General features: G+C 26.3%; 2 protein-coding genes across 7 annotated transcripts; both read right to left on the reverse strand.

Moving 5' to 3' along the window:
• Positions 1 to 4,754: 4,754 nt before the first annotated feature.
• Positions 4,755 to 7,654, reverse strand: LOC112594923 (neuropeptide SIFamide). 2 transcript variants are annotated; one of them, XM_025339944.1, is made up of 3 exons: positions 7,564 to 7,654; positions 5,524 to 5,683; positions 4,755 to 4,992 (listed from the first exon to the last, which is right to left on the reverse strand). In XM_025339944.1, exons 2-3 carry the CDS (start codon positions 5,654 to 5,656, stop codon positions 4,898 to 4,900), a joined length of 228 nt encoding a protein of 75 aa, XP_025195729.1. In that variant the 5' UTR covers positions 5,657 to 5,683; positions 7,564 to 7,654; the 3' UTR covers positions 4,755 to 4,897. The 2 variants fall into 2 exon arrangements, with proteins under 2 accessions (XP_025195729.1, XP_025195730.1); XM_025339945.1 differs by having other exon boundaries at positions 5,524 to 5,697; positions 7,564 to 7,621.
• Positions 7,655 to 16,502: 8,848 nt separating this feature from the next.
• Positions 16,503 to 25,235, reverse strand: LOC112594914 (transmembrane channel-like protein 7). 5 transcript variants are annotated; one of them, XM_025339931.1, is made up of 6 exons: positions 24,692 to 25,235; positions 22,240 to 22,345; positions 22,002 to 22,171; positions 19,753 to 19,890; positions 19,589 to 19,689; positions 16,969 to 18,876 (listed from the first exon to the last, which is right to left on the reverse strand). In XM_025339931.1, exons 3-6 carry the CDS (start codon positions 22,168 to 22,170, stop codon positions 16,969 to 16,971), a joined length of 2,316 nt encoding a protein of 771 aa, XP_025195716.1. In that variant the 5' UTR covers position 22,171; positions 22,240 to 22,345; positions 24,692 to 25,235. The 5 variants fall into 5 exon arrangements, with proteins under 5 accessions (XP_025195721.1, XP_025195716.1, XP_025195718.1 ...); XM_025339933.1 differs by having other exon boundaries at positions 24,687 to 25,235; XM_025339934.1 differs by having other exon boundaries at positions 24,674 to 25,235.
• Positions 25,236 to 26,600: the final 1,365 nt, after the last annotated feature.

Below are 26,600 nucleotides of genomic sequence, written 5' to 3' on the forward strand. Positions count from 1 at the left end.
GCGGCGGCGGCGGCGGCGATTCCGTTCACTCCCACCCTGTGGTGTTTTTCGCTCGCTCTATCTCGCTCAAATCTCCATCACTCCATCACCTACAGTTCCCTCGCTCGTTGGGCCGGTTTCCCACCACACCGCCGGAACACACGCGCGTTGCGTCCGTAAAATAATAATAATATTATGATTTCGTTTTTTTAATAAAAATACATTTTTTCTTTGTAAAAATGTAAAGATCTATACGTCAAGACGACTGAACACACACATTATTATTCTAAAAACGATACAACGAGTAAAATAATTATGATAAGTTCATCTGACTTTAAAGAATGTGTTGTTTGGTAAAAAGAATGACCATTTGGATTCTGAGCGGAACGATGTGTGATTTTTTTATTATGTATATAATGTATATTGCCTATGTGCATGGTATACAAATACATATGTTTTTTTAAACTTGTTATAAAGCTATGATCTTTAACTCCAAGAGAAATTTATAGTAGCAAAATTGTACCAAGTTGGTAAAGTACAGGTAAAAAACCCTCAGTTTTCTTAAAAAAAATAATAGAAAAACTTGAAAATGTGGAAAAATGATAATAATTAGGTACCAGTACTTAACAAAATTCATTTTGTTTTTTATTTATTTTAATTTAAAAATTAATAACCGTAATAAGTAACCCGTAGACATTTGAAATGCTAACGAAATATACTATAATTGTTTAGTTATTTTACTTACGCGTGATACATTAAACATTTTTGTGAGGAAAAAACTTGAAAATTTAACGTTCCTCACAAGTATTGTTCTTACAGCGATTAAAAAATATCTAAAATAGCATGCGCACAATTCTTTTATACGTGTTTAAAGTCAATTTGTTTTGTAATTAAAAATGAATAAAATTTTCAATTTTAATACCTAAAGCTTAAATATTTAATACAAGGTTTCTCATAAAACTCTAAAAAACAAAAAAGTATGGTTTTTTTATATTTATTTCAAGTTCAAATTTTTTAGAAATCAGATGCGTATTTAAACGAAAAATAACAATTTTAGCTTTAATGTATTGTAATTTAAAAAGTATTATTAGTTTGGATTTGAGATTATTTATATACAAAAAACTATGAAATTATTGTACTGCCAAATTTTCTTATTTAAATATTTTAAATAATTAGGCCCTGGCAGCTGGGCGACATTAGTAAAGGAAGAACGATTTTATGATATCAGCTGAGTAATGTATAAAAGGACAATATAAGATATATTGTAGACTGTAGTTAACATCATAGGATTGTATCATAGGATGCAAAAGCAAAAGTATGGGATAACGATATCGAGCTTAAATTATTAATTTTATTAATCCCATTAAACACGTGATAATACCAATCCATCAATCGTCTTTAAGTTTTCATTGACACGTCATATTATTATTAAAGATTCAAATACTATATAGCAGTAAAAGCTAGTTTACAAATAGGTAACGTTAATTTTGTCTTTTTAATTCAATTACTTTATAGTTTTTTGACATGTACATTATTCTAAATATGTATTCAAAGCCTCCGTTAGTAAATTAATAACTAATATGAGCTTGAGATATTTTACGATTTTTAGGATCAGAAATTCATATATTTTTTTAGTTAGTACCTATAACTGTAGTTTTGAACAGCAAAAAGTCGATGCTCCTTTGGGAAATACGTCAAATACGCGCATGCCACCTAATTTTGAATAATATAAAATGTTTACAACAAAAATCTATCAAATTCTTTTAAATCTACTAAATAAAAATAAACAAATGGGATAAAAATATATATGCTTTGAATGATTTTGTACAAATAAAACATGACGAAATAACAAGAACGCCTTGTAGGGTCATACGGAAAACGATGAATCAAAATCGCCTTATACAGAACACCGGCCTTTCTAAGATAGTAGTCTAATGTGACTATGATTTATCTAACACCTATCTGAGTCTCCGATAACTAATATAATATTCAACATCCCGTATATTGTATCATTTATACTTTTATGGTTTCACCACTAACCATTGGACCAAGGTATATGCCAACATAGTATACTGTGTATTAAAATATATAATAATATAACTATATGAATTATATGTCAAAAACCAATATCATGCAATGGATAATAATATAATATATTAATATATTATTTTATATTGGTCAGTATTATGTTTTACATATTATGCCATTAAGCTTAAAATTATTTTCATCAAAATAATATAATATGATCATTATGATCATTATGAAAATTTCATAATTATACCTATACATAGATAATTGGATAGATTAATAGTTAGACTTAAGTAATACACATTAATATATTATCATAATTTTTATAAAATTTATGATATACGTGTGCATCTCACAAGTACAAGAAAAAAATGTTAAAAAATGTGTGCATATTATTACATAAAATATTTTATTATATATATATTACTATTATTACAAAATATGTAGCAATTTCCAATACGGCCATGCAGGTAAAGGTTAATTTTTTATTATTATAGCTCGATATTATAACTCAGTGTACTTATATTTAAAGTTAAGTTTATCCAAAAGATTTTTATTATTAAATTAATATAAAATATTTCAATGTTTTTCAACAGTTTTTTTTTTTTTTACTGACTTACCTCATTATCACAAAATCAAATGTTTATTCACTTATGCTGTTGAATAATTTTATGTTCACAACTCACAACAAGTATCATTAAAAAAATGAGAAGAAATATATCAATTAAAATACAAATTAATATACTTTAAAGTATTAGTACATGATAAATGATGATACAAGTAAAACATTTTATACTAATAAGTTATAAAATTATTAATGACACCAGATATTTTGGTATTTACTTTAAACTTATAATAAAATGTTTTTATAAATTTTTCATTTTATATTATACATTTATACCTATAAAATATTTTTTTTGTATTATTATGATGAATTTATTTTCTTTAGTTACAACCACGGTAGATTATATATTTATAATCTACCGTGGTTAGTGGTTACAACTTACAACTTTACAACGGCCAAGTATGACTATCGGTCATATATTGTGGAGTTATCTAGCTATAAACAAAATTAATAACGAGAAATTAATCTAATCGGCAATCTTCAATCGTTTCTAGGAAAATATTGCCTCTGTTCAACGACCATATCATATTACTAAATATAGGCTGTATGAAATAAAAACGTCGATGAAGAAAATATTTATAAAATTATTAATTAATTCATTAATGTACCAAAAAGTATAAAATAGAACAGATATGCCCTAAAAGCAAAAATACCTTAAAATATACATTTATATGCAAAATTAAATTACAAAAATAGCTTAATCTTAGCATAAAACATATTTATTTATTATTTTGCTATTTTTATGATTGTGCAAAACAAATATACAAATGCTAAAAATCCTCTATCCTAGTCATAATGAAAGGTTTTTCGTTAAAAATTTTGGTACTTGAACTGATTGAAAAATATTCATGTATTCATATTACAAGGAAACGTTAAAATCTGATGATAGTTTGAAAATTATCATATTGTTGGAGATTCAATGCCGACCGTATTTAAAGGAGTTCGGTGTAGACAATTACTTAAACGCGAGCGTATTAAGTGATCAACAGGGCTCGGATTTATATGTAAATACATAAATCTTCACTGTGAAAAGATTTTGTCAATTAATTCGTGACAAGATTTTTCATAAAATAAAGTGTAATCGATTTTACACATTTAATCATAAATACATGATTTTATATATTTCAGAATTATTCTATTTTTTTCTCACATATTTAGACAATTTTGACAATTTAACATGTGCAATGCCTTTTTTATGTATATGTACAGCGTGTTTCCTTCAGAATACAGAATAATTGAAAAATCCTCATTAGTAAATTAATAGTTTACACCTTGATAATATAATATCGTCGAATCGGTATTGTATTAATATTAATAATATTATATATTTTAAGTTTTTTAGTACATATTATTTTGGTTGTATAAATACATATTTTGATCAAATAAATACATACAAATCCAAGCCCTGTAGTGATAATTTTTTATAATGTGTACAACTGTAATATAGATAAGTGCAATTAGTACTTGTCAGCATGTCAGTGTCACCAAACTGTGTTTTACAACTTACAAGTTATATTTATTATCAAGAAGTGTGTACTTTGTGTCTATAATATCTACTAACAAAACTAATAATTGGAAAAGAAAATTGCTAATATTTAAATTTATTATGAAGTTTATTTGTTATCAATAATATTACTTTTTTTAATTCGGTTAAATCACTATTTAAAAGTTCTTAAATGTTTTATAAAATCAAATATAGGTTAAAATAAAAATTGAAATTAGTGGCATAATCTCAAGTTAATTTCAAATAAACTTAATATAACAAATTTAAATTTAATAAATGAAATGAATTTTTAAATTTGTATAGTTAGACAAAAGTGAAAATATAGTTTAGTTTTCGTCTAAAAAACCGATTGATATTACCTGTATAGATTATCATTGAATTATCAATAAGGCATTTTTAAAAATAATATTTTTATCAAACGATCACGCGTACGGTTTACTTCCGACCTCTTATTATGTATCTTAAGTCTTAATCCGAACTAGAAATTTCACTGAATTATTTAAGTCTGGAGAGTGTTGGATTGAGGGTTATCAAAAAAATTTGGTTCTGTCTTTCACAGACGGCACTGAATGACAGTTATTTTGAAAAGGATGAAAAATAAAAATAATCTAAGACATCTTTTGTGATTTATATCAGACAAGCATTTTATTAGAAAAAAAAATTCCAAAAACACGGTTCATTCTACTACATATTTTTGACTACTGAATTTAAAACGTCGCAGGTTGACGTTTCATTTTCTACTGGGCTGAGGTGCGAGCATTTCATTTCTTCTCTACGTTTGTGGGGAACCAGTTTTGGCACGCATCCGATGCAATCTCGCACATGGTGTAAATAGTTTTTCCAGGATTTTCGTATTCTACGCAAAAATACAATACATAATCAAAAAAATACATAATACAATAACTTACTAATGCTAATTTTTTACATTTATAATATTATTATTTTTATTTTTTATTCACTGGCCAGTGACCATCATAATATCGAGAATTGCAATTATTAAGGGGTAGCTATAGGCAATTATTTCTACAAATATATGTTTCATTTTATATTTAAGTTACATCCAAAATATTTACAGTTAGTGATTTTTTTCCAAATAATCTGTTGTTATAAAAAACTTTAGTACAATCATTTTGTTGGAATTTTTATGAACAACTTTTATGGTATGAAAATTTAATGAAAATGCACTGTTGTCGTATTTTCAATAGTAGATATAGGTGCACGGCGAAGAGAGATAAAAATGAGCAGTTTGTAAATCCTTATGGTCGTGTATAATAAATAAAATTGTACTCGTAACGATCCACCTTTGGAATATTTAACGATTGTTTTTTGTTCAAAACTGAATGAAGGGAAGGACAAAGTGATGTTAAACGAATGCTGTGTGACGTACCCGGATAAGAAATTGTTCGCTTTCCGAAGATGCTACCGTTGAAAGGCGGTTTTCTGAATCCGTTTGTTGAGTCCGTGGCGAACATCAACACTACCATCAGCAGGAACACAGCTACGGTGCACTTGAAGTTCATGTTGAATTTAGGCGGCGTTTCTTTGGACTGAAAATGTCACGCTTTAATGATTTCAAGATGATAATTAATATACCTATCATTATAAATTACGTACTCGTATATCATTATTATTTACAAACAACCCATTATTTAGACGATTTTAACGAAAAATTTAAATGTTTTATTTAAACAATAATTATTTAAAGGATTTTACAGGAAAACTTCTTATATTATTGCTGTTGTTGTTTGTTATATTATTACGAAAGTATGTAGACAATAAACATTACAATACATTTAATTCAGATTGGCTATTAGTTATTACTTATTGATAATTTATTTTGGGAAACATTGTGTACCATACGTTTTTATCGTATAAAACTATAAAATATTTAATAATTATTTTACAATTTAGAATGAGAAAAAAGCCGTTGAAACAGCATGAACTTATTTTGACACCCAATTGTTACGTGTACTCTATCTATCAATTTTTGTTGTTAAATATGATTTACTTATCGGTTTTTGTTGGTTTGTTTATTTAAACAACTAAACAATGTGCACATTTCATTTTTTTAATTACAATGTGTATCTACTCATTGTTAAAGAAATATTTAAAAGTACCTAAGACAGAAAAAAAATCAGGTAATAACTTCGCGTACCTATTACACTAACAAAGAGTTAACAACTAATCATTGTATTATGATAGGCTTATTTATCTTAATTTTACCGTTAACAAAAAATAATTATAGTATAATATTATAGATGAATTTTTAAATGTAAGTTTTAATCAAACTCCATGACTAGCGGGTAGCCAATGGTCACGCTTGCTAAGTAGACTATACGTAACAATGATACCTTTATTTTTATTATGCATTATTTTTATAAACAGACAAATGATTATCTCAAAAATGTTATTCAATTTAAAAACACTTGATAAGTAGAAAACTTTTGAATGAATATGTACTAGTTACTTTCGTCGTATTTTGATTTATATATTTTTTAACACGATTTATATATAATATATATATATTATATACAGTAATGAGCAATTTTAATTTAACATTTATTTGGCTACAGTTAACAATTTCAAATTAATTTTTATATGGGTTCATTATTATTAATATCATCATTATATGCTAAAAATGTTTAGTAATTATCCAAATTATGTTAGAACGCTTCGTACCTATGAGTACATTCAGTACTTAAAAATTAAAATATTTTGAATAATAATTATTATATAATATATAATATATATTATAAATAATAATTATTAAATGAAATTATTATAAAAGTAAAATTAAAGTGATTAATTTTAAAATTAAATTTGCTAGTAGATACCTAATTCTATTAATTTAATAACAATGTTATTAATATGAATTCATATTTTAGGTTTGATGAAATGCTGTTTAATAAATTACTAAATTGAACTAAACTAACAATGTATATTTTATTAAGTTTTTTTAAAAATGTGAAGAATTTATACAAGTTTTTGAACCAAAAAAAAAAAATTCTTATTTAGCTTTGTAAAATTTACTAATTTACGTTTTAACACTTTAAAAGTCTAAAATGGGTGTAGAGTTTGATAGTCATCAACTATTTATAATCCCAGATAAAATAAAATATTTCTTTAAACTGCGAATCTCTGCATATTTTTGTAATATGGTATCGATAATCAATGTAAATAGTTTAAAATTGAACTTGGTTTAAATTTTTATAAAATTACTCTATAGCAAAAGTTTTATTTCTTATTATTATTCTAACATCAAGCATGAGATAATAAGCTATACAAACATAATGTTTTACAAAAAAACTACGTAGTACAACTATTATATTATAAACGTTTTTTTAAAAATTAAAACATAAATTTATCATAACATTTCTTAAGCTTTTGTTTGTTCAGAAATATTTAAAGAAATAAACTAAATACTCACTATTTTGTTTCGAGAAGCGGAGATACTGTCTCGTCGATAGCTTGAGTGACTTGTTGGCGTGTTGCGATGATCGGGCTCCTTTTATAGTACCTTTTTACGATTACTTTAAATCTACAGAGCAATAGACGATATCACGCATGTTCTAAATGATGTTATATTTAATTATTACTACCGTGCAACAATTCCCTAAACATTTACTGGACTTTATTACCAGCGCATTTCCCAGATGACATTATTTTTTCACCATTTCTGATATATTGACATCGTCTTGTAGAAACAAATCAAAACTATAACACAATTATTATACGTGAGATAGGCGTAATCATTTTTTTCCATCGTAAATTCAACTTAAATTCGATTATTTACGCGTATTCTTGATCAAAATTAATAATACCATTCACTTTAGCTTAACGTTTACTTTACCTTCATTAAAACTCATGCCATACGTATTATGACTTACATTTATGACAGTCTAGTGTAATAATTATTATAAGATATAATAAAAACTATATTCTATATTTCTACGTTAAATTCGACTATGGCACAAAATATAATATGTATTTTGATTAGTGATATAATATTGTAAGGATAAAGTAATATGTTCTTCAGTGTAGTGTAAAGTAAATTATAATTTGTTATTAAAAATGTATTAGTTTTTAATGTATAGAAGTCTGAGCAAGAGCTGATAATGTCAGTACACATTTCTTATTTTCTTAGTATTAAATTTTTCGTGCTTTTAAAACTAACCCTAAGCTATATTTTTCACACATGAAACAGTTATTTGTATGGCTTTTTAGTAGACATAGGTATACGTATATTGCATTTTATACTAGAAAATAAAACTAACAAATCATAAATGTGTCAAAATATTGCGATCCCGTAATAACTTAATGTGTATTATATAAATAATTATGCTTGTTTGTAGATTTTCATTATTTAAAATTACATCAATCTCGAGTTTTTATAACACAATAATAATAATAAATAATAACATCAAACAAATAATATTCAATGGCTTATTTAGCTTCCTTGCATTTTATAGTTTTCTATTTCCTGATATATTGACTAGGTATGTAAATATTTTATAAAAAATTTAATTTTAATTAAGGGATATTGATAAGTTTGATACTCGAAGTGTAATCGTGAATATCTAGGCAAGTCTGTGGATTGGATTTCGTTTTTATTGAATTGGAATTTTTGCCCCCCCCCCTCAAGATCAGATAATTTAACACCAATTTATTTTAATCTTAGCTTTCTTAAGAGTCATCTAACTCAACGTAAACTCTTAAACATTTTGACATGATTCAACAAAAATATTTAATCGGTGATATAACAGTAACATTACTAAAAGTTAACATATTATATTACCATGACAGTTTTAAATATTAATTTAAGAATTTCTGAATAGTTTACCTATGTTACTGACAAGTAGATGAATAGTAAATTTAGTTACATCTCAAAGATGTCTACGAAAAAAGGTTAGTTCTAAGTTTTAACGCCTAATCCGAATATATTTGTATTATTTATACCTATATAAACACATACTAGTGTTTAATACATTATTTTTCTTTTACTTTTGTCTAATTCTGTTAATAAATTAAGGTTTCCGGTACAGTCAATGTATAATGTATAGTGTATAGTGCACCCACTGGAAAGTCAATTTATCATAATTTTTAATATTATGATATTCGATTTAATTATTATGCAATTAATTAAAATCTTGGAGTATTCGCTTCATATTAGTCTCAATATAAAGGTATCTAAGGATACAAAAAATTTGGATTCGTTTTTTACTTCTAATAAAAATTATTCAAATATATTTGAAATAAAAATTGGCTGTACTGTGAATTGCTGGTGAAATTTCTTCTACAAACTTAAACAATTTAAACAGACATGAAAATGCTTTAAACTATTCAAAAATTTCTGAACAAATAATCAACAATATGAGTAAACTATATAGTAATAGTACTTTTGAAAATGTAAACATTTTTTTTTTTTAATAATTAGTAGATAGAGTAGATAACGAAATGTAAGACACCATTGACACTTCCAATACTAGGTACCTTCGAGAATTCAAGTATTGTTGAAAAAATAATTGATGATAACATATTATGTATTTCTGTGTGTAATGATGTTTTTGATTCAAATTATAAGAATAAATAAAATAACAAAATAATTTTCGATAAAGATCCTGCATTTTGGACGTATAATGAAATAACTTGTGATCACTCTTTGTCGTATACGGTTTTCAGAATAAAAACTTTGATTTCTCCAAATTCAAAAGTCAATATTTTAATCAAACAAGATACTTAAACAAGAATCGTATTGACAAGTAATGAAAACTATTAGGCCTGAAATCTATTATGTTTTAAATTTGTTTGTTTTTAGGACTTTATAAATTTTTTGAAAAAAAAATGTGCATATAAAAATTTATCATGAAAAGTTCAAACTAAATATTGTTGATTCCTTAGTATATTGTGAGATAAGGGTAGCAGCACCAGTATAATTTAACCTATGGGCGGCAAAAAGCTAAATACGCTACTGTATATATATAAATATATTAAAACTTAACGTGACCTACCAAAATATAATCACAAATTAATGACTCACAGTTTGGGAACTTATACACTATAAACATATTATTACTCATGGTAGTACTATATTGAATAGAAATAATTGTATAGCAATAATAAAACAATAGGTACAATATTGATGGTATTTGTCATTAGGTAGTTATTTTATGAATATAATTAATTGGACTAAAGATTAATTACCAAAACGCATATGATACTATAAAATTATTACAAATACTAACTATCTATCTACCTGTAATAGAAAAATTGCACTCAATATTTATTAATACAAGTAGTTCACAATAAATTATATACACATATGGTACTTATTTGTTTTTTGTTTTTGTAACTATACATATGTATATTTTATTGAAAAATTACTAAGCCTCAGGTTAGGCTACTTTTTGACAAGTGATCAAACTATAGGTACCTAGAGTCATTATTATTAATTATTTAATAATACCAAATAATCTCTGGAATTAGACAAAAAATATTTTATAAAAACCTCATAACTCTAGTAATGAACCTACTAATTTTGGTAGACAATATTGTTATCTATTTAAACAGAACAACTTACTACTTAGTTGAGAACGTGCATGCGTCTTGCCAACTACTAATAATCCATACACAAGGAAATACATTTTTAATTTAGTTGAGTATTATTTAGTTTATCTGTATCATGTTTTATGTAATAACCCTGTATACAATTTTATATTTTCTTTTACTTTTTTTAATTTTTTATTGTACTGGTACATATAACCAAAATATTTATTTAAACATTTTACTTCTTTGAAGGAATATGAAAATAGTACTAGTACCAATTGATTTTATTATTATTTTATCACTTTTTTTTTTTTTTTTTTTGTCAACATTTATGATGCTAATATTAAATTTAAAGGTTATTTGGTAGATAATATAATTTGTTATAGGTACTTATTTCAATTATTGAACCATAATATTTTGTATTTACATTTTGAGTGTAAGAATATTATACTTCCACATATTTTCTATAGACACTTAAGAATTTCATAACTTAATAAAAAAAAATAATATTTTGAATATTTTAGCAATTTGCCGGCCATCTTATATATTATTGTAACTAAACAATATTATGTCTCATATAGACGAAAATTAACTAAAACTTCAAACTATTTATAATAATTAGTATAATATTAGCTATTAAATATCTCTTCATAGATAAGAATATCGGTAAAATACGATTGAAAACGCTTAAATTTTTTTTATTTTTTCCAACGTTGCCAAATTTAATTAATCGATAATATAAGCACAATAATCTGTTGATATTTATTAGACTTTTATCGGATTAGCCGGATATTAATATAGTAACTAAGATACCAGATACGATAGAATGATATTATAATAGTCGTTAGTCAATTTTACAGCTCTCATCCAGCAATATATATAGCTATTAAAGCTTTAATTGAAACTCAAGCAGAAACAATATTAAAAATAGCTACGATAATAGAATAAAAAAAAAAAAATGCCAAAAAAACAAAAGGATAAAATATTTAATATTCATAATGGTATGTGGGGAATAAAAATTCTAATAATTTATTAAAATATTCAAAGTATATTGGCTTACGCTATCCCGCTATAACTGATATATAGATAATTAAGTTGTCATTACAAAATATTATATTTATTTCATTTTTATACATATATACTTCATAATTTTTTAAGTTCTGCATATTTTACATTTTTTTTTATACATATATACACTACTCAGGTATTAGATATTTTTATAAGTTCTACATATTTTAAATTTTTTATTCATATTATATATTACCTACATATTATTAGGCGCTTATTTGTATACGATTATAATTATTAATTTATGACTTTTTTCAAGAATATTTATTTTATGTATACTGAATTTTCAAAAGCCAAATAAATGATATGGTAACATTGCACGTAAATTCGTTCTCAATCTTATTGTTTTTTGGGTCAACGGTAAGTTCTTTGTTAATTTGAAGTGTTCTCAGTCGTTCGGCCAAAAAGGAGTTTTCCAATCGTTCGATAGCCACTTTTAATTCAAAAGAATTGTTTTTGAATTATAGAACATATTTTCTAGTATATGATTAAAATTAAAGATCTACATTTTTCTTATTATAATGTATTTAATAGTTTATACTTTTATACTACCTACTAATGTAAATTGTGTAAAATAACAAGCTATACTATTTTTTCGTTTTATTTTTTTTTTACATAATTATTTTAATATTAAATTTATTAAAAATCATTACTAAAAGCTAAAAAAAGCAAATAAAATAGTTATCATATGCCTTTTCCTAAATCCGGAGTTCTGATTATTAATTGATAATAGTTCTAATAAAAATATTAGAAATAAAATATTATATTTTAATCTTGTTTGTGTCCCATATTTCTTAAATAATATTCATCGATACTTAAAATATTTTACTGTGCTTTACTATTTAACTTCAATAGTTAAATTTTAGAATATGAAAAAAATATTTCGACTAAGTAATTTACATAGTAAATCGTCACTTTTACTGAAAAAAGTAAAATGTAAGTTTTTATTTTGAAAACAATTAATACTTCATAAATAATTTAATAAATTCAAAAGGTGGGAAAGTCGTTACACATAGTTGGTGTCGAGTATAGCTTTTCATTAAAAAGGTCACTGTACATAAAAAATGTGTTAAATTATATTTTAATAGTAAATCATTGGTTACTCAAAACGACTCTGAGTACTAAAACAAATTGTCAGTCTATACTTCTAAGGATAGTTAACAATAAATTTTATTACAATTATAATTTTAACATTGTGATCAGTATCAATTATTTTAGGAACATTTTAAAATATTATTTTTTGCTGATAGATAACATGTATTATGTACAGCATTCTCAGTGACGAGCATTTGATGAAAGTCCCCTAACCGCTGTAAAAGGCGACGAGATACACACAAATTTAAAATTAAAATAAATATATATAATATATATTTAGATATAAAGGTAAGTACACATCATACAGCATTGTGAATTTCACAATGTAAAACAAAAAATATTCATCGATCCGCTTAAAATCGAATAAAATGTAAACATGAATAATAATTGTTACAAATTATTTAAGTAGGTTTTGTAATATTATTAATACGGTTTTGATTCAAAATGTTTGAATTTCTAGGTTTTAGCTGATATTTCTAGACTTATATACTCTATGTAAAATAAGAACGCGCCGAACGGTGGAGGAAAACCGATTGAAACTCGCGTAAGTTTATTCTATATTCCCATTACAGATAGTTTCAGCTGCCGTCGGGCTTGCACTTCGTATGCGTATGGTGAACTGAATGATGCGGTGGATAATAGGTACATAGTAGTATAAAACGTGTATGTACTTGATACGTTGTCAATAATATTAAATATTCTGTACCGCACGGCGGCATCGATAGAAGACGACCCATTTATTACATTTCCGTCTTCCGCCACTGATGCGATGTGCAACGCGGTAAGTTTTCATCTGACAAATAGTATTGACTGCGTCGTTGGGCATTCTTTACAATATTCAATAACGAAATAAAAAGTGTACAACTCAAGAAATACCAAATAAATAAGTTAACGGTTAGAAACTTAAAAAACCGTATGTAGGTGGTATATAAGGTTATAATAATTTAAAGAGTAAAATTATTAATTAATTCTCTGTTGGATTAAAATCATTAGTCCGAATAAGAAAATCTTATCTCGGACTAGTAGCTATCAAAACATTATTAAAAATAAGAAAATATTATTTTGGCATCAGTAGAGGTGGAGAGGCATCAGAATTCCAATGAGATCCTCTGGAGAAGATCTCATTGGCGCAACTCAATTTAATCACGTAAATGATCATGTAGTTGCTTCATCATATGATTTGTAATGGTTAAGTTGTAACCACTACTGATGCAACGAGGTAAACGGTTGCCAGATTATTTAAGCTATAATATTCCGGAGACCAACGTTAGTCTTGCGTTTTTGTCACAGTTACTTTGCCTTAAAGAAGTGGATGGCAGACGGTGGCCAGTCTTCTAGGCCGATCGAAAAGTCGTGAAAAAACGTATCGGCGTATGGTGTAGCGAATGGTTGCGATTAAAGTTCCGTACGTAGGTCGACGCTTCGCTTTCGATGGGCCATCGATACATTGTCGTTTAGTCAACGCTATCTAACGGCGTCGATGAGTACCTTTCTGAAATCGTTTGGCGCGGCAGATCAACGCGACCGTCGTGGCGCGCTACTGTGCTCGCGTTCGTACGTGAATAATATTGTACTATCATTATTAATTATTATTGTGTATTCGAAAGCGTACGAGTTACCGAGTGTACTCACTACTCGTCTTTCAAACGAAAAACAGGTCGACTTGACGACTCCGTGATGATAGAATTACGCTTTAATTCGTGATGAATACACATTTCTATACATATTTAATATTATATTATTATTATTATTGTTATCATTATACTATGCTTGAGTAGTAGTATTCATAAAATGTTAATGGTTGATATTTGGGGAGCTTGGGGAGTCGTTTTGTATGCTCGGACACGGACAATTTTTAGTACCTATCTATTGTATGTAATTCGATTCTATAATGAAATATGTTTTGGTTTGAACAATTCGCTAAGAACGCAAACTATTACTTAAGTAATGTCACTGGCTTGTAAAAGAATAACATTGTAATTTTTGAGTATTCGGTAGAACAAATTATAATATGTAGTTACCTTGATTGCACTTTAATATATTTGTTTTAAAATACCTATACGAATGTAAGGTCCAATCATCAAGTTGAACGTTTACAAAAAGTCATTACTTACATAATACAATATATAAACACTACCTATACAATTATTTCAAAAAGTTACACATTAATTATTGTCATAACACCAAAGTGTTTATTGAATGTACACTTAATTGTAATGTTTGCCATGTAGGTACTGTAAATATTTATAATTTAAATTACTTAAAGATGTGAATGTTGGATTCAACTATTAAGTAGAATTTGAAAAATATTAACTTATATTTGATATTTAAATATTACATTTTGAATATTTAAATTAAAAACAATACATAATTTTTCAGTGTTAGTTGATTGGAAAAAGTTGATATGTGTGAAACATTAAAAAATAATAACATTTCATTATATAATTGTGTATAATGATTTGTTCTGGTTTTACAACTTATGCATGAAGTAAAATTAAAAAAATTGCCAGTATCTCATTATGTGTATGGTAATTAATTTTGCTTTATATCTATTGTCCTAACTTTATGACTATATAAATTTGAATAAAATGTTAGGTAAATGTGAAAATTGTTTTTATGTTGCATGAACTTATTTTATGATATGTTTCCATGCGTTAAATTTTGTAAAAAAGGTTACTATAAAATTATAATTTTAACCATATATCAGCTCACCAAACTTATGAAGCATTCTAGTAATGCATTCCCTATACATAAATAACTTATTATTCTCCTTGCTCTAAAAAAAATTATAAAATCCTGGCTATGCCATTTTCAACACAAGTAACTCCTAAAGTCAATTGTCATAAAATTACATTTTACATCATATAAGAAAACTTATAATAATATAAAAGGTATACATTTTTTTTTTAATATTTAAATATAAAACATAACATAGATAGGTGATATTAAAAAAAAAGAGTTAAATATCTCAATAAAATACTATTTATTATTATATATATTCATGAATATTAAATAATCATTTATCATACATGACTATATTTTTATATAATATGAAGTGATCAGAAAATAATTTTCCAAAAATATGGGTACTGCAGTAAAATCTTAAATGATTATCATCAATTTGTAGCGTGGAATTCTGATCACACAAATATAATTTGGTATGTATATATTATATATGTGTGTGTTTGTGTGAGTGTGTTTTTTTGATTATTACATACATTTGAAATATTATTCATAAAAATTATAGTAAAAAAAAATTTGTATGACAAAAATATTAATAATAAACACAAAACAAAATGTATAAGGAAGACAGTCCAAAAAATATCACCCAAAATTGTATAATATGTAAAATTAGATTAAGACTTAAAAGTAAACATTATAATATTATTTAATATATAATATCTTAACATGAATATAATTAAAAATACAATTATTAAATATTATAATTTATGCTGTAATATAAATATACATTTTATTTACATGAATTTTTGAGTTTAAATTGTGTAACTCTCACAGAGATCACGTTAATGGTTTATTTTATTTGAACTGAATAGTTTACACTATTAATATTATTAATACGATTTTTAGTTTTTACATATTTATAATATTTAATACATTTACGTATTTAAATATTTGTTAATTATTTTGATATATCTCTTTTATATGGTATTATTAATATAATATTGTTTACAAGACAGAATATTGAATGGGTACATAATAAACTCATATCATGTAGGTAATTACAGTACATACATAATTAAATATGTTTCAAATTAAATTTTTCAAATGTTAATTATTTATGCAATAATATTGAAAAATCATATTTTAACGAAAGTAATAAAATAATAAACAAACTAAATATCAAACCTAAGCAATAACGTACTGAAGTTTAAACAAATATTTTACTTCACTATTCGGTAAAAACAAAGTGGGTACCCAAGTACTAATGTCGGATAGGTATACATATATTTCGGTAACTGTTAAATAAACCGTTTCTAAACTTAAGCAGTTCAAATGTACAAGAAAAAAATAGAAATACCACTGACCAATTATTACAGTAATAACATACAAGCACCCTAAAATCACCAAATTTTCTGAAACGATTATTGATTATATTTTGTGCAAATCAAGAAAGTAATACATCGATTTCACCGTTATTTTCAGTGGCTTTGCGACGTCGGTCTTGTTGTTTAATAAATGCACTCAACCGGTTCAACAAAAACTGTTTGTCGTGTCCTTCAAGTACAAGCTGCTTGCGTAGAACCACTATCATTTTTTTATTGGATTTCATAACAGTGTGATAATAGTAAACAATGCACGAGAGTATGAAAATTAACGGGACTACAAAGTTTACACTGAATAGTATTTCGTAATATGTAATCGTCCACGAAGGTATAGTGTGTATGAAATCTATTAAAACCCTCCAAACAGACGGTAGTCCTTTGAACGGACCGCATGATCTAGATGGCGTTATTTTTGATACGGCCGCCAACCACGTAGTCACACATAGAATGTAAGACATGAGTAACATGGACATGATCATTGTATGTGTTCGCGACGGACTGTATACCTTTTGAGCTAAGCTATAGTTAACAATACAAGAAAATCGTTTTATATAAAACATTATCACCATTGATACCAGTCCAAGAACTGGTATCAGGGCAACATAGAAACTACCTAACCATACGATTATTTGAATATAGATAACATCCAATACGTGTTTCGCTAAATTAAGTTCTTGCTTGCACATCACTTGGAAAAAATTATTTTTAAAATGTCTAACAAGTATGCTCCGGGGACAACTAATCAAAATGGTAATTCCGATCTTACATGCGACGTCAACAATAAGAAGCTTATACATTATTTTACCCACATAGGTTTCCCAGCAGAGCGGGGAACTGCATAATGCACTTGCACACTGAGATTTTTCCCGCACGCAGTTAATCAGCCTATAAATTGAATTCAACAATACGAATAACAGCGATAATCTCACACATATTATTCTCAATATACATAATCGGGTTTCTCGATACATAGAACGATTTTCAAACGTTAAAAAAACATCAAAGATAATTGGCAATACTATGTTGTAAAATGTTATCGCTACCGGGGTCGCAAATTCTAACAAAAACGCCCACATGAATGTTTGGTCTCGCTGTAACAACTTTATAGAGTAATAAAAAATCATATGAACTGAGAAACAAGCAGATGCGATTAACATAATGACTAAAAATGTAATGAGCAACCTAATTGTTATAATGTTAATTTGTTTACTGCGATTCCTGTTCTCGACCTTCGGTCTATCAGCGATTAAAAACGAACGCAGCTCATTGAATATTGCTTTTTGCTTTAGTATGGCCGATATTTTATTGTTAATACAAAAGTCCCATCCAATGAAAATGCTGTTGGAGTACAAATAATATTGTACTTGAGTTTCTACCATTCTTTGTTTAAATCCTTTAATTGATTTTCTAACAATGATCAAAAAAAATAAAATAAAATAACTAATGGTTGAAACGATATATGCTAACGGTACATGATAAGTGAATAGTTTTCCAATACTGAACTGCTGATTGGGATAGTAACTATAATACATAGGCGTCGTTTCAACCCAGCCAGTACCTTGAATAATATCCATAACGTAATGCATGTTTACTCGAGGTCTAACTATCCTAGTAGTATTCTCATAAATAGCACTACAACATTCAATTGAGGCACTCTCATTACTCGAACCACATTCATTCCAGAGGTCTGGTGCGATTCCTTCTTTTAATTCTACCCAATAAACTGAAGGAAATATCAATACAATAAAAACCACAACCATTGTAAAAGCATTTAAAAAAATTAACAATTTTATAAAAAGAAAGAATTCCACTACACCTGCACCACAGTGACCTTCGATTTTTTTCAAACTTGAACTCCACAAATTAAATTTATTATAAAACTCTAACCACTTGGTTTTCAAACAATTACAAATTTTTCGCTTTTGCCATTTGAGCTGTTGGAAACCTTGAAGTCTAAAAGCATCTGCACTCTGTAAACAAAATATAAATATTTAAATAGGTACATAGGTACTTTCAATATTTACAACTATTTAAGTTAAACTAAAAACTATAGATACTTAGGTAATTAAGCAACTATCTAAGTAGTTAACTACATAATATTAAACAATTAAAATAAAATAAAGGGCATCTGGCTTCATTTTTTGTTAGGGCCTCACCCTATGAATAGAATAAAAATAGGTAAAAGACTAATACGACTATGTACAATATAAATAAATTATTAATAATGTACAATTTACTACTGACTTTTATTTTTCTAGTCATCCTATCGCCCAACCCAACCAAGTTACAGGACATGATTCAAAAAAATTACCTTTACGGTACCACTGATTGATATTTTATTTTAAATGCAACAATAATTATTTAATACCAATTTATTAGTCAATAATGATTAAAGTCGAAAAATTAATAAGTTATAATGAATACAATATTATAATAAGTATCACAATAACATTTCATTATAAAATAAAAATACTGCTATTTGAACAATAAAATGTTTATTTTGATACTACCTAAATTTGATCGATATAGGTAATATAAATATATTATTTTAATGAATTAATATTTTTAAAATATAATATCATACAATCTAAATAAATTACCTATTATTTCTTACCTACCCAATGTTAACTGCATTTATTTCTAATTATTACTTTTTTGACACATGTTAAATATTACACTTACTTTTAGTTTTGCTTTTAATTCTTTCTTGTGTGCCATGCTTATTGGCATAGTTTTAATTTTCATAATTTCTTCCCATACTAGTTCCTCATTAGATAAATTCTCTAAAATCATTCAAAGTTATAAATTATTAATTGTTATTTAAAATTATTCTAGCATTATATTACCTGATAGATCTGGCATTAGCGATATCTGTATTTCATTATTACAACCTATAGTATTTTGACATAGTGTTCCATATTCTACTGGTTTTAATGTAGCTGTCGCTTGATAGCAAACAGTTCCATTATTAATTTTTTTCCTAGCTGAAAATCAAAAATACAACTTAATAATTTTGTATATCACAATATAATTAACATGTAAAAATTGTAAAATAATAATTACGCGTGACGTTTACTATTCAGTGTATATGTTACGGCCTACGGGCAATGGGAATATCGACAACGTGAAATTGTAAACGACAATTTTTTTTTTTTAACCAACCAATATTATTTTTTATTTTTATTATAAATTATAATTGTATTATTACCTATTTATAATAATTTCTAAATATTTCAATTTATTTATATAAATATAATATATAATAATATGTATAAATATTTTTTTTTTTTTTTTAAACAATGATTATTAATTTTATTAAATCTTATAACATAACGAATATTTTAAAACAATAATAATAATTTTTATATAATATTGATGGAATAACAAAAACTGCAACAACTGTACAACAGGAACCAATTTACGATTTGTAAAGAAAAATTTTTATGGATCTAAGACGTACCGGCTACTTTAATTTCATTGCGAGAAGCAGCCCGTTCCTTTTCTAATTTAGGAGGACAGAGATATAATCGATGTACTTATACACAGGATTACAAAACAAATAAATGTAAGAATAGAAAAGTAGGCAGACTATGTAATTCTAAGTGGTATGCTTCTAAAACTTGTGCAAATAAATATAGATAATAATAAAATTATAATTTATGATAAAAATAAAATAATAATACTTATTAATTTTTTTTTTTTTTGTTATTCTATCAAAATATTCGTAGTATAATTTATTGTATAATAAAATTAATAATTATCGTTTAAAAAAAAAATCAAAAATTATTATAAATAGGTAATAATAAAATTATAATTTATAATGAAAATAAAAAATAATATTATTAGTAAATTAAAAAAAAATTCGTGGTTCACAATTTCACATGCCTGGACAGGATGACATTGATTGGGTACTGTAGGTATACATTACCTGATATTTCAAGTTACTTTGAAATTTTAAATATACAAAACTAAATAAAAATAATTTATAAAATGTGTGTAAAAAGTTTTAATTGACAGACATTTTTAAAAATATCGAAAAAATTAATAAAAATGAAATAATGATCTAAAAAGGCCAAATAAAATACTTAAAAAATCAATGGACAAAAATGCATTTTTATCATACGTTTTTCTACTAATTAATCCTAGTAATAATAATATACTTATTCATAGTACCTACCTAAATAAATGTTAAAAAAAAAAATACAATAATAATTATTATTTTATTTAAAACGTGAGTTTTTTTAAGTAAATTAATAAAATAAGTGAGAACCGATGAGTACATTAGAAAAAATAATGATTAATGGTAATTGTGTGTTTGTATAGCAACTCTGTAGTCGTATGAACAGTACCAAGGATGTTATTTTAAAATTATATTACGGTTATATGTATAATGTATTGTTTACGTCTTATGTTAAACGAGAAACATAACAAATTTGTGTTCAGCAAAAGCAATACCTATAGTATTCAAGTATTGTTAATCTTCATTTAAAGGTGAATTTACCATAAAATTTAAAGGTAAAAATATTATCCAATAATTGATTTTTAAAACGAGTTAAAAGTATTTTAAAATTGTATAATATTTAACATTTATAACTTATTTTAAAATTAAAATGCCAATGAAAAAAAAAAAAATGCCTATGAATTACTCTAGATCGTACTTTTACTTTTAAGTTTGATAATATACGTATGACAATTCGTTATTTTGAAACTAACAACACAGGAACACTTTTCCAGACGCAAATTTTCAATGTTTTACGCTTGTAAGACGGAGATAACAGTATAAAACATTAACACATTCGAATATATTTGTAGCTATAGTGTTAAATTAATATAAACTGAATATTGTATGATGTAGGTACTAATATATCATATCTCACAGACTCACCATGAATCATGAAATATTTACAACACACCAATAATAATATTTTATGTCATAGTGAGATTTAATATATTTTAACATTTACATTAACAATATCTAATATTATTATATTATGTAATAATTATAATATGTTGGTTTATATAATATTATTATAAATTCCATATTTCTATACACAAATAAAATTAATTATGAAATTATGAAGGTATATTGCGTTACCTGTTCTTGTTTTATTACTAGGTAATAAAGTTGAGAGCTTATTTGGATTTTTTTGGAATGCCTCTAAATCTGCTTCCATGCCTGGATAGCTTTCTTGGTAGAATTCCGAGCCGGCTTCTTCCCAAACATCTATACATTGTGATCTCTTCTTTCTATCGCTTTCAGACATTCTACAATTATATAGAAATAACTAATTAAACGTATTGATTTTTAGATATTTAATATTTCCATGCCTTACATTAATTGATTCCAATCTTATTTAATTATATATGTAGATAATTTAATTAATTATTATTCTTGCCATTTTTAATATTTCAAACTCTGTTTTACTTTGATCATTATTTCTGTAAAATAAATAATTTGTTATGATTAATTTAATACACAAATAACAATCAATAAGAACAAAACCTATTAAAAAAAAAAACAAACAACTTTGCAGAAAGTATATTAATTTATCAATACCGATCATTCAACATTACGCGATGTCAGAGCTAATAAATACAAATTAAATTTTAAAGGTAATAATTTTTTTAATTAAAATAGGTAGGTAGGTACAAAAAGTATTTAAAGTGTTTATTTTATTTTATTTTTTAATACTAGTAACTAAAGTAGTAGTACCAGTAAATAGCTCAAAAAGAGTTAAAAATTATACAATTTATAGAAAATCTTTAAATACAAATTTGGTAAAAATTTCAAATATCTTGATAGTTATTTGTTTTTAATAACAATAAATCAAGAAAATTGAATTTTTCAAAAATCGAATCTTAATAAAAATTCCTGTTATTCTTTTATTTTTCCCAATTATTAAAAAAAGTTAATCTATTATTAGTTCTTACTGTTCTTAGTATTAAGGTAAATGCTTTCAAACTACTTAGATCGATTTAATTTTTTTATTGAAAACATTATATTTATCATATTATTAATATGATAATATTTATTTATATAATATATAATTGTTCATTATTTTAAGTCAATATACGAGTATACTACCTTACCGTTAGTATATGTGATATAGTTTGTGGTTATAAATAGAGAATAGATTAATATTAATCTTGATTTTTTAAACACGTTTTGTAAATATAATATTAATAACATAATGTAAAAGTTTCAAATACCTAAAAATAATTTTTTTAATTACAACAAAATGTATAAAATTGTTATTCTACACTCGAAATTTAATTTTTGATTTCGTTCAAATTTAAACTTCATATGTTTGTATAAAAAAAATGCACTAATAACTATACATATATTTATACATTTTTTAGATTTTGAACTTCAAGTGCTTTTAAAAATAAAAATCATACCAATATATTTTTGATATTTTTAAATACCTAGCTTTAATAACAACTTACGAAGAACCTTTTATTAAATGACTAAGCTAAAACTTTTTATCAGCAATTAATAAATAGATAACTATTGATTTTTTTTTTTTTTAAATAAAAAATTTTACACATTATCTATAATTAGCTCAAAAAGTATTAATCTATTTTGAAATTATATCATTTTTCATTTACATAAAATGCTTTCATAATCATTTGGTGAAAACTGTCAGGTATTTATGTTGATTTGTTTTTAAATTATAAGCCAAGAAAATCGATTTAGTCAAAAACTGGTTTTACGTTAAATTTCTGCTTTTCCTTAATTTCATTTTGTTTTTCTCTAATTACTGAAAATATTACTGAGTGTATTTTAATTTTTATCGCCAAATTTACTTACTAGATTCATGTTCTAGTAAGAAAGTAAAAGAGTAAAACAAAAGATATTAAGAGTTTGGCATTTTTATTCCTCCAAAAGGCGATGATAGATCCCCTACAAAAAAACACATTTAATACATTTATTACTCCACTCAAAATTTAAAATTAAAAATAGGAATGTTAGATATTTTCGAATAAAAACATTGAATATTGTTCTGATCTTTTCAATCTTGTTTTCATTGGAAAAAATATTGCTTATTAGGTATTGTATTTTAATTTACAAGGATCACTTTATTTTTATCTAGGAAAAAAAAATATTTTATTTTATGGCGCTTTTTATGTTGATTTGAGTTATCAATGATATCAACATCTAAACATCAGATAAATATTTTATCAACAATTCTATTTATATGTAATTAATTTATTATTACTAAACTATATACAATATTCACTACGCTATCTATATAGTTAAAACTTAAATTATAATTTAATATATTCGTATAAACACAATACGGATAAAACCATTATTGATAATAATATTATATGTTTCAAAATTATAGCCCTACCGCCCCTACCAATAATTTAATGTTAGTTAAGAAAAAGGTTTTATTGACATAGATATTTCTCACAAATTACAATGTTTTATGATTTATGAAAAAATGGTTTAATGTGAACAAAAAATATTTAAGCCTGTACGTATGTGGACGCATTGCACATAGAAATTTTCTATTTTAACGCCGTGATGAGATAAAATACAACGAGACGTTTTGAAAAAAAACAATGATAGATGGAACGCATACAACAGGCTCGCGGTATCAAAATTATTATCACTTATAGATCGTAATATATTTTATTATAATTTGTATGAAATACCTTAAAAACATCTACCACACCTACCTATTAAGTGTATATTTGCAGTTATCGTCTATGTCGGTTTTACAATAGCATTATCACATTATTGTAATTATTATTATTTACTATTGCCATGTACGTTACTTGATTCCGAGCGAACGGAGACGACTGTCTTCTGGACACTACCGGCTGGGCGTCGGACTGCGCGGGCGGCGGCAGTGGCGACGCGACGACTGCAGCAGCGGTTGTCAGTCGGACGGCTGGGCGACGAGCACAGCCGCGAACCGCCGCCGAGGCGGCAACACCGGCGGCAGCCGAAGTGCCGTGTCGCCGCCATGGCGTTGTCACGCCGACCACGGTATTATTAAAATATTGTGTGACAAAAATATCACGAAATGAACCGGAGACTAGTGATACTTTTTATCGTTTTGAAAAATAAAACACGAAACGCAGTTCAGAGAGAGGTCGGGAGGGGCGTAGCGCTACAACTCGCCGTAGCGTTATTCTATTAAAAAAAAATAATAATAAATAACGTGAACGACCGCGGTGTAACGAAAGTGATATTATTCAGCTAAGACCAAGACGACGTTTGTTTCGTGCGGATCGCGGCGACGGCGACGATGTGCGCGTTGCCTACCTATTTCGGGACGATCGCGTATTTTTTAACGATAATAACGTATGGTTCGTCTGCGGTAGGTCGGGCGGGCGGGCGGGCGGTGGCTCAACGACGACGCGGACGATTGTGGCGCAACTTTACTGTGGGTGCGGTTGTGCGAATGTGCGCGCCCTATATGGGTTTCGCGGGTCGGCCGTCGACGATCGATAACCACCCTCTCAGCCGTACAACCCTGTTTTCCCGTATATACACACGCGTAGGTAATCATTTCACTACCGTCATCGCCGTCGTCCCTTTGGCCACGTCATCGTCTCCGCCCGCCCGCCACTCGCCCACCGCAGACACGGTGTGCAGTCTAGAAACTTTGAAAACGTTAATAATATGCTCGCGCCACATTGGTTTGATCACTACCTCCTATGTATAAACAGTGGTGGTTACACAGTATACTTCTCTGATGTGTATTGTGTGTTGTGCTTACCGAATATTATTTTAATTACTGACTAATCGATCGTTCGCTCTGTGCCATAACACCACGTAGATACCTACATAAATACATAATTTATGATATTTCTAAAGTACCTACTTGTTGTTATATGACTGCACTCTTGAAGTTTTAAATGTTAATATGTCTATTTGTATATTAAATATGCTATTATTTTAAAGATTAAACATATAGTTAAATTATATATTGGATTTGCAAGACAAAACATTATTTGTAACTTGTACAGTTAGAACTATATTATTCAAGTTAGTTAACTTTTGGTCGTATCAACTAAATAACCTGCACCAATATGGCTATAAATATATTAGCACAAGTTTCAACAGCGTATCTAAAACTTGAGTCTCGATCAAAGGGTAGAAGCAGAGTGATTAAATTAACTACTATTCTATATTGATATGGGAGGTTCTCTACTACGCCCCACATTAAACGTCTTATTGAATTTCTATTTTATAATTATATTATTTATTTTTTTATTATTTAATTCGATGCTTATTTGAAAATTGTACATTACAGCTGCAGTTATAAATGTATAAAAAAATCCAAATCACCACATCCAAGCGAAGAGAGATCCACCCATTACTCCCTCAAATAATTGTGTCACCCTTAAAGTATAGAATAAAATTCTCGTCGAGTTAATAAGTAAGCAGAATTATAATAAAAGATAATTGTGCAATTACTTTGCTCAAAGTCTATCGCAGGATCAACATGCCTATATTATTAATGCTAGCTACAATAGCTTATAATTAATTCACATTATATGCTTGACAACAATTACATTTTTATTGATTGTTTTTTACACGTGAAAGCACGCAGGATATATTTAGCTAAGAAGAGACAAAGACTACCTTACTTTTATTTTTAGTATTATAACCTATTAGTGTATATATTATTTATCATCCTATAAATGTATAAATTTAAATGGAGAAACGATATAC

Source organism: Melanaphis sacchari, unplaced genomic scaffold, assembly GCF_002803265.2.
Source record: "Melanaphis sacchari strain LSU unplaced genomic scaffold, SCAv2.0 Contig247_pilon_pilon, whole genome shotgun sequence".
Classification (NCBI taxonomy): Eukaryota; Metazoa; Arthropoda; class Insecta; order Hemiptera; family Aphididae; genus Melanaphis; species Melanaphis sacchari.